Below are 10,651 nucleotides of genomic sequence, written 5' to 3'. Positions count from 1 at the left end.
TAACACCCTGGTTCACTCGACAAAAGCCAAACAGGATTTTTCCATTGGCTTTTGGATTATTGCAGAAAATACGCTCAGTGACCAACAAAAGTTGTTCATCATAATAATCTTCAAAAGTGAACACTTCAATTTTGAAGCCTAAATAAAATCGCCAGAAGTAAAAAGCTAAACGTAGCTATAAACAAACTACACCACAGTTGCCTGTCTTCAATGTCACCATCTCTAAGCTTCCAACTCTTTCAGTCTTGATCTAAAAACGTTTTCCCTGAAAGTTTGAGTTAGAATAGTTTGCAAAAGAACAATTATAGTAAAGTCAAGTCAAGTCACCTTCATTTATATAGCGCTTTTAACAATATAGATTGTTTCAAAGCCGCTTTACAGTGATAATAGGAAATTACAGTAACATAGACTATTTTGGCTTTACAGCAGCTCTAGAATAAAGTTATTGTCCAGCTAAAGTTAGTTTTGATTGATTGATTCACTTTCGTTGCAAAGATCATTAGTTATTGACGTAGAGGCCGCTAACACGACACCGTTCTAACAGAAAACACTCAACGCTCATCCACACAAAACAGTGCCTGGTGCCTCGAGAACGCAAACCCTGAAATAGATTCCAAGGTGCAAGCCTTGACATTAAAAAAAAAAAAAAAGGTTATCTCTGTGCAAACCTCAAAAAACGCAAACCCGCGAAAACGCCAACGGCGTGCGCATCACGTGTTTAGTCTATAGGTATGCGCGTTTGAATATATATGTGCGCAGGCTTGTAGTCCTTCTTTACAAACCAACCCTCAACAAACTAATTGTCTGGCCTTAAAAAAAATTAATAAAGAATTATTCATTGCTTCTGCATAGCCACGTGAACCGTAATTATCCAGACAACGTTTTATCTGTACAGGGATAAAGGGAAGGGAAGGAGGCCTTCACAGGGAGAGACTAGTTGACACTTCAGAACTGCGTTGTCGTTGTGTCCTGGCGCAGGGCCTTCATCAGATCTGGATACGGCCTGGATCCGGTGGACTGCGGTAAACCTCGGGATAAACAGAGAGACTAATATTAGCATAGACCTATGATGTAACAAGTACTGTACATCAGGATTTATGGGAAGTGTTCCCGGTTCCGGCTGACCAAATCTATGCAGCCTAACATTGAGTTTACCTATTCAGTGTAATAATGTGTAATGTCCCTGGCAACCTCTGTAGTCCCACTTAGCCACTTTTCCAAGAGAAGTAAAAGCTTTAAAAAAAATGGTTTTACTGATATATTTTATGTCAAAGATAAATGTTAACCACAGACCTTATTTCAAGCATTTAATCAAAAACATATTGGCCTGCAGTGCTCTATAAAGCCTGAAATATAAATTACACAACTGCGTGTTATGTGCCAATACATGGCCCAGTTGAACATACCTGATTTGCGCTCTGCGGTAACAAGTAACAAACCTCAGTACTTAAAAGAGCAACAGAGTTGCATTGAAATGTTTCTGACATTAACCTGAATGTGGTATTATCAGGTAAGTTGCTAGAAGTTTGACCTGAAAGAGAAGACCATAAAAGAAGCATTAAATAGCATTATGCAAATTCCTGCTATAGCGCCTCTTGTGCAACAACACACAAGACCGAGCTTGCATATGTATCTGTGTTCTTTTACCTGCGTAAAATCTGTTTTCAGCCATTTGTAGGTTGACCTAAAGAGAACACATTGTGCTCTGTGACGTTAACTCTATGACTGTGCTCTGTTAAATGAGGACAGCAATACTGTTGACCACTAACAAAACAGCTTGACAAAGGCAAAAGAATACTGAAAGCAATTCATTCAAAACTCCCTTCAAGTGTCAGCTGTTGACATTTTTATTTCTTTGATTCAAGAATCACACTGACTTGTCAACATGTGTTTCAATCTCAATACTTTCTCTCTGCTGTTGCTAAGTAACACCATCACGGTCTTTCTTTCTTTTTCTTTTTTTTGTGAGAGACAAGAAACAAGGAGTTTTACAGTGTAGTTTTTAGTTTTCAAGAATGACCTCAGGTTAGATCAAAACAGGACAAGGTTATGCTCTGAAATCTCATGCGAGACTGTGTGGAATGACATGAAGTGTCATGCTGTGGATTGTATGTGTGTGTGTAAGGTACCTTGTGTTAAGAAACCCTCAGGAGAAAGAAGCAAAAGTCAGAGAGGTCAGACGCAGCTCAATGAGATTCGCAAATAGAATTCTGGAGTCTGTTTAGATGTTTTAAGCCTTTTATTGCTATTAAAAAACATTCTCCTGAATGAAAATAATATTTGGCATTGTGACATGATGGTAAGTTGGGCAAAATGACCTGAAATGGCCTGTTGAATATGTCAGGTTATCTCTGTTTTCAGAGGGAATTAAATAGCTGGCTGTCAGAAAACTGTCACTACAATTTCTCTTACTTACAAATAAAAAAATAATAAAAATAAATAAATAAATAATAATAATAATAATAAAAATATTGCCAACAGTCACAGAGCTCCCCAAAAACACACCAAAATAACACATTGCTGGTTGTGAGAAGTGTTGGCACAGCGTGGTTTGAGCTGGCACATCCAGGTCACTTTTACTAAAACACTACATGAACATTTACTGTATCCTAATTAGATCCAAAGCAAAGCTCTGCAATTAGCACTTATTACAGTACTTTCATAAAAGGTTATTCTGTTCATAAAATCACTGATACATTGGTAATGCCATGGTTAAAACAAACTTTAAATTAGGTGTAAACACAGACATTTTAATAAAATAAATAGCACAAATTAATTCAAGTATCTTAAAGATGCAGCCATCCGAGTTGTAGCACACTGAGCTCATAAACAATGTATCAAACATACTCTACCGGCAGCAATATTGGAAATCCCTCTTATCAACACTGCAAGGACACACATCAGACAGCTCAGACGCTGAGGTTCATGTTTGCATCTACACAGTATGGCTCATAAAAGTTATGTAAAGAGACTTATGACCCTTAAGTTGATTTTGGTGATTAAGGTGATTTCAGCTTTAAATTCAAAACAGGCAACTATAGTCTAGAATAACAGAGCATTAACTCCAAACAGTAAGCATTTTTAATTTCTAACCTATAATAGACCTAAATAGACCCTAGACCTAACCTCTAACCCAAACCCTGACCCCAAATCTAATACTAACAATTTAACACTCTTTCCCTTTATTAATCAGTCTTAGGGGGGCTTTCACACTGGACATATTCAGTTTGCGTTATTTTAAAATATTTTTCTGCACCGTGCCACATTAAAAAATAATACTTAGTATGTGAGCTTGTCAATTTCATGAGATGCAACTTTGTATTGTGTTGTTCTTCCTGACAGCATTACATTTACACATTACATTTATGATAATTTTGTATGCATAAATTAAACTGATTAGCAAATCAAATGAAACGTACACAAGGTTCCCCACAGTGGAAAGCAAAATTCTGATTTTAAACTCACATCTTTGGCCACTGCAACACATCATGCTGTTTTGTGTGTGTGTGTGTGTGTGTGTGTGTGTGTGTGTCGCCATAAATTAAAGTCATTTCACATATGTGAACGGCCCTGTGTTGTAATTTAAATTCTGAGTAGAACGAAATATTTACTAAATAATGCAAATTATAAATTGAATATTAAGAAAATTACATCATGTTAGGGAAAAACAGAGTAAAAGTACCACTATTGTCAAAGCAAAAAAAAAAAGGTTACCATGACCTTTTCTGATTCCATGACACTAAATGACACTAAAACATTCCCTGGAATCCATGTAATAAATTGTACAGTCTTGTAAAGATGATGAACATTATCAATTTATTTACAAGCATCCTAAGGGAGATAGCAATGCAGCATTTTTTTTTTTTTTACAGCAGAAGGGAGGCAGATAACTGTCGATCATATGCATCGGATGCATTACCAAAGCAGGCAGGCAAATCCACTTAAGTATGCTCCAGGAATTTGCGGAGGTCCCAGGCAGTATGCCCTTCTCACAGAGGTCTGAATGTGTTCTCCCCCATCAGGAGTCCAGCGGCCATCAGAAGTGGCCCATCCGTGTGGTAAAGACGCTGCGGGGGCGAGTTGAGGACGCCGAGCGGCCGAAGCTAGAAGACGGCCACTTGATGATGAACTGGGAAGTGACTGGCAGCAGATACCTGCACAGACGGAGAAAGGAATCAGATATAGGGGTCGGATGCCAAACTCAAAGGCAGGATTAGAGGCACAAAGGTCACCTAAAGAGATCAGGCTCTCACTCGGCTCTCCAGCAGATGCTTTAGATTCCTGTCCCCTCCGCTGACCCTCACGTTTACACTGTGCCGTTTTTAATAATGAGTGACACAAGTGGTGAACGGGACTTGTTTAAACAGATAAGAACTTGTTTAATGCACAGGATGTTCCAAGACAGGACAGGTTAGATAATTAGAGCCTGCACAGAGACAAGGAGGGTAACCAGCCTAGACAGCTGCTGACCCACACTTGCTAATACCACAACAGCTTAATTATAATTCTACTCGAAACAAGGCAATTTAAACAGTTAATTAATTAAATAACACAGTGATAAAAAACAAACAAAACAAGTTGTGCTAAATAAGCTGCATACACTAAATCATTTGAACAAACTACTAACCGACAAATTCTTTTTTCTGTCTCCTTTCAGTAATATTGAAAAAAAAAAAAAAACAACTGTGGGGCAATTACACATAAGGATGTCTGAAATGATAAACAGGAAACGTCTTTTAGAAATATAGTTCTTCTATTTCTAATAGGTATATGTACTAAGTTTTTTAAGTCTCATATGTTTTTGCAAATTTTTTCTGTTTTTAGGCTTTTTTAGTGAAATAATTTCCTGCATGTTGGTTGTACCACAGTGACTTTGATTTGGCAAACAAGAGTTTTTCAATCATTAATATTTAAAAAAAAATATATAATAATAATAAAATAAAACAGCTTCACTCATTCAAATCAATAAATAATCAATACTACTTTGTTCATAATAGGCTTTATTATAATAATAATACCTAAACAGTTATTTTTTCATGAATTTTCAATAAGATATTTTGTAACAATTCAAAAACTGAAAACTTGTTCATCATAGAATAATTGTATTTAAATTATTGCTTGTATAAATGGATTTTTTAAATAATAAATTCAAAAACAAAAGAATAAGTGTCACGACTTAGGGACCCAGGAAGTGGCTTTGTATGAATGACAGAAGTGGCTTTGTATGAATGCAATGATGTAGTTACGACAGCAATACATAATGCCAGTACAAATTAGGGCTGCTCTTTATCTAACTAAAGAAGATTTGTTCTAAAGCTCCTGCTGCAGAAAGACAGGGCCAAGAGACTTGGGAAGAATCAAATTAACTTTTATAAAAGAATGCCCTTGAATCTTCTCATGATACGGCACTAAGCATGTGTTTGCAGTGCATTCCCTTCATTCGGCAATATGGAACATGGATGTCATGCATGTTTTATGGATCATAAAAACTCTGGACAATGATGAATATCGATGAATGTCGCCATCACACACACCGAGCCACCTTTCACATCATGCGCACATGGTCTTTCTCTACATTCTTTTCATTAAAGCTTTAAAAACATCCAGCCCGATTTTTTTGGTTCTTCCCTCAGGGAACTCCAGACAGGTGAGTTCTCAGGAAATGGTTGTGGGTTGGGGGTTGAGCATCATTAGCATATTTTTCAGTACAGACTGCCGAGTTTGGTCAACAAAAGGAAATGTCAAAGGAATATGAAATTCAAATATGAACATATATGGAGGTGGACCTTTCTGGCTCTGAAGAATTCCCTGTAAGGAAGTCTCATCCATGAGAGAGCTCCATCACTCAGGGTCCAATCAGGCTGCAGGCAGTGTTTAATTGGACCTCTGTGAGGATTCCTCCAGGTCTTTGGCTTTTGATCACTGAGCAGTTCTTGGAAAAACCTGCCAGTGCAAAGCCCCTAGAGAACCGCCAGCTGTCTAACGTTCGAACGTGTGTGTGCTTTACTAATTACACACAATCGCTCGAAGATCTGCACATATCTCACGTCTGTTTGCTTGTTTAAAGCCTACACTCTATCACCCAACTGCCACATGCTGCATAAAACTTTGAGAGAGAACTTTTAGACACTTTGAGAGAAAAAGGAGACTTCCCCATTCACCAGATATCATATTAGGTTTCTCAAAAGTTAAGAAAGAAGTCTCTGTAGTTCTACATCTTGAAAAATAAATCTCACAAAACTGGCACCTATTTTCGTTTATACTATAATTTTGTGGATTGCTCTTACTTTTCGTGACTAAACACTGAACCTGAGTTGGTGGTAACACGCTACATGCAACCCTTTTTTGCGCTACATGCTTTACTAAATCTGCACCTTAATGCAGAGTTCATTTTTTAAATGTGTAACAGGTGTACATTTTCTATTTATTTACTCACAAATGCAATCGACCGACAACAGCGAACTATTGCTCCCATTATTATTAACAAAGCTGTCTACTCTGTAAGTGGATTTTTAACTATTTACTGTTTTAAGAGTAACAGAATAATGTACCATTCCTTTTAAAAGCAAAGTTTCACATTATGCTCATGTTAGGTGAATGTTCGCATACTTCCATAATCTGACAAATTTCCCAAAAATATTTAAAATAAAATTCTAGGACTTGATTTTATCCATAAGAAACTGATTGGAATGTAAAAAAATAAATAAATTGCCTGCATATAACAAGTGGTTAGAGAGAAGGGTCTTGGATGATGGCAACCAATAAGTCCTTTCAGAGAGCAATTTGTTACATTTTGAACAAAGATTCTGAAAACATTTCCTTGAAATAATGTGCACTGATGCAATCATGCATAATAGACCTAGAACATGAAGTACATATGGTCAATTTTGATTTTGTGCTGACTTAACTAATGGGTTAGTTGGGCAAAGTGCACATCTCTGGTATGTCATGTGACTTCTACAGCTTCTATCGGAGACATGACAGTCACCTGATGGATCCGAACAAGGAATAAGGGGGCGGCGATGGAGTAAGAAGCAAGGATGAAACTGTTACCCAGGCATCATTTTCCTAACGAGGCAAAGCAGATGCCGGCTGATTGAAAAATAACGGATCCCCAAGGGCCGTTCCAGCAATGAGCCGTCAATGAGGCATGTCCTGAGAGAACACAAGTGTGAGAAGAGAGCGGATATTGGCTAGGATGGAGAGCTGAGAGGAAATCGAAAATGACTGGCTGGGTTTCTCTGAGGTTATGCCCCCATGGAAATACAGCAAAAAAAAACAAAAAAAAAAGAAGCAGCAAACAGGTGGACAAAGGTTTATGGCCGAAGATCAGACAAACTGGAGGGGAGAGAGTGTGATCCAAAACCAAAAGATAATGTCCAAGGGGGTGGAATCACAGGATGAGTGCTGTCGAGCAAACAAGGATACATTTCTGGGTAGTCAACAGGCCAGACTCGAAGGACAGAATCTGAATCTGAATAATTCTGCATGATTCATAAACTACACTTAAGTGCTTAAACTCATGTAGCTTAATCTCAGGTAAAATTCACACACAATGTCTGCATAAGCACATCAATAATGTAGGTGATTTAAATGGAGCTGATCAGCTCTAATAATACACAATATTCTAATAGGACAAGCTAAAATGCTCTGCAAGAATCAGATTTGTGAAATTTCATTGAAAAGGTCTGTTGTCCATTGCCAGTAGCGTAGCAATGCATGAAGCACCGCTCACACAGAAGTCACTTTCAAACCAAGAAGCTTTCTGTTAGTTAACAGTTGTTTTTGTTTTTTTTCAGTATACAGTACTTTTCCAGTAAATAAAATACCTAAACATCCTTAACACAAAACAAATTGATTTGCTTTAAAAATAGTTAGTAAGAGATACGTGTCTTCAGAGAATATCTTTAATATTTTTTTTATTGTTTTAAGCATACAATCTTTTTCTTATAGAAAGAAAAAAATATCAATTGGCTTTACATATAAATACTACTTCAGTTGCAGTTTCTGTACCAACTTTTTAGTGTTTAAAACCTCCTAACAAACCAGATTCGGCTAATCGCAATTGTAGAATCAGTTTGACATGAATTGAACTTGTCAAATATAAGGTGATAAGAACCAAATTGTGCATGGGTTTCAGCAAATGTGGAGCTAATAGTGAATGAAAGGAGTCGTTCAGATGTGCTTCTGCTGTTGTGCTGGAGTGTTTGGTCTGAAAGGATGTTTCATGCACAAAAGTGGTACGGTAAGTGTGTCAGCACAAAAATGTGGAACACTTTCTTGTAAACATTCAGAAAATGTGTGTATAGTGCATTATTTATACAAGGCTGATTTGTGAATCAATTGTAATATTCGGTATAATGGGCAATATTTATACAGAAAGGGGGTGTATTTTGCCCTGAAAAGACTTGCATTGACTTTACATCAAATATTTTAAATACAAGTGTTTGTACTGAAATACTGCATGGAAAGGTTTCATGAATTTGCCCCAGAATTTTTGTTCTGAGTTCTCCCTCTTGATAAATATGCAATTTTACTATAGCCAGTACCACCTGTTGTGCTTCTGTTTTATATATATATATATATTTTTTTTTTTACAAAATGCAGTTCTGCAGTGTTAATTGTACTAATGGTGATGTGAGTGTCAATACATTCTTTTTAGCAGCATCGTCATGGGCGTTTGAAGAGGGTAACTATACCTTGTGTCGTCCCAGTCTGGGCTAAGGCCGCTGAGAGAACCGCGCGAGTCGGCCACAAACTTGTAGACTACAAGCAGACAGTCTCTACACAACTGTACAACACGCTGACAGCACCTCAGCTCATGCGCGGTCACCACCTCACTGCTCTTACTGAAGACGCTCTCCCATGATGACCTGCTGAAGGAAGATACGCACATAAATACAACAGCCAAGAAGTGGGTGAACCAACATTACATGTCATGGTATGCATACTTTTATATCACAGTAACAATATTACATGGTATAGTTATCTTTTACTGGAAACTCAAAAAGTTTAAATATTAAATAACCATGGCATATGGTAATTACTTTTTTAAATAATCCAGTCAGTTACATTTTTTAGATATTTTCATTTGATTATTGTAGTTAATGAACTTCATGGACACAAACCAAAATATAAGATTATTCCTATCAACTGAATGATAAGTCTCAAGTTTCATTAAGATTCAAAATGGTAAAAACTAACATAGTAAAATGGATATTTTCAACTTCATCCTAATTAAATACATGAGTCACGTTTTACAGGGTTAAATTAAATAAAAACAGTATATGCACACCCGTGACTGCACATCAGTGCAATTTTTTATTAATGTATCAAGTTACAGTGTTGCAGTGTTGCAAGTGTACACAACATAAACTCGACTTCTGACAACGCAACATTGTGCTTAGTTTATTATTTCAGATGCCTTTTTAAAATACTACAATTGAAAAATGTAGAAAATGTATATTTTATTGGCAGGTGTTAATGTCAAGCCCTGTGTGTGTATATATTCCAATGTACTGTATAGTGCTTTTCCAGTACAAAATACCTAAACATCCTGAACACAAAACAAATGTATGTTGTGTTAATCCTTAACACAACAGACCTTTTCTTCTATATTGTGACATAGTTATGTAACAGGTTATTGAAAAATAAAAGTTGGCGGTCAATTGTGGAGGGGAATAGTTTAAGCGGCCTAATTGATTGGAAAAGTCTGCCATACGTCATCAGAAAGAAGTCTGTCTTCCCTGGAACATTATAACATTTTTATAAAAATATATCTATTTTTTAAATTACTGATTAAATACTGATTTAGTAACAATTTTAAGACATTTTGCTGTCGTATGTCATCATACAGGCGATACGGGCCAGCTTTTATTGTAATAGACACTGCTGGAACAATCAGTTAGGAAGGTTAAAGGGTCTGATTCTCGTTCTTTTGGCTCTTGTTGAAGAAAGAAACGATAAAAAGTCTCTTTAAAGTCTTGGCAGAGGAGATGAGGTTTCATTATAGAGATGATGAAATGTAACTTCTAGGGATCTGAATTGTACATTACAGGCAGGAAGGCTATGCAGTGCTCTCCCACTGATATCTCCTCCCTGTGCTACCGGCTCATGGGCCACCTTCACACGTCAGGCCCTGATTAAACAGAAGCAGCATGGGTTGCTGGCACTGCTTCTAATCCCCTAGAGCTGTGTTCGCTCTCATCAACTCCAAATGGTCTAAACCTGGCTATATAACATCCTTCACTCTGTGGCAATTACAAGAGTGATTGGGCCACACAAAGCCTCCGAGAAGCGCTCGCAATGACTAGAGGGAGAAAGGCGGTCAATACGGAGGAGTCCCTGCTGTTTGCTCTCAGAGCTGATAAAATCGCAGCATGTAAGAGTCTATGTGTATTATAACAGCAAGCGTGTATGCTTCTATGTGCGACTCTCTAAGGAAGTAAAAGTCTATATCAAGACTTATGATTGAGTCAATAAAGACAAAACAGAGACCATTTTTCTCATGGCCATGGTTATGTTCTGTCTCAATGCCTTTTCAACATTAAACACTCTTACAAACCCACTTATCTTCCATAATGTGACATTTACAAGTGTAATAACGAATAATAATTAAACAATATCACAATCAATCACAGTCGCACTGATA

General features: G+C 37.1%; 1 protein-coding gene across 1 annotated transcript in view; it reads right to left on the bottom strand.

Moving 5' to 3' along the window:
• Positions 1–2,220: 2,220 nt before the first annotated feature.
• The window catches only part of ttll7 (tubulin tyrosine ligase-like family, member 7), a 114,403-nt gene continuing 105,972 nt past the window's right edge, over positions 2,221–10,651 (bottom strand). The window contains 2 exon segments of the mRNA XM_084101960.1: positions 2,221–4,154; positions 8,700–8,873. Coding sequence (XP_083958086.1) covers positions 4,037–4,154; positions 8,700–8,873 — 292 coding nt within the window. The 3' untranslated portion in view covers positions 2,221–4,036.

The sequence above is a fragment of the Abramis brama genome, assembly GCF_963993115.1.
Source record: "Abramis brama genome assembly, chromosome: 23".
In the NCBI taxonomy this organism is placed as follows: Eukaryota; Metazoa; Chordata; class Actinopteri; order Cypriniformes; family Leuciscidae; genus Abramis; species Abramis brama.
Note: the sequence above shows the minus strand (reverse complement) of the source record. Positions and strands in the feature narration are given on the sequence as shown.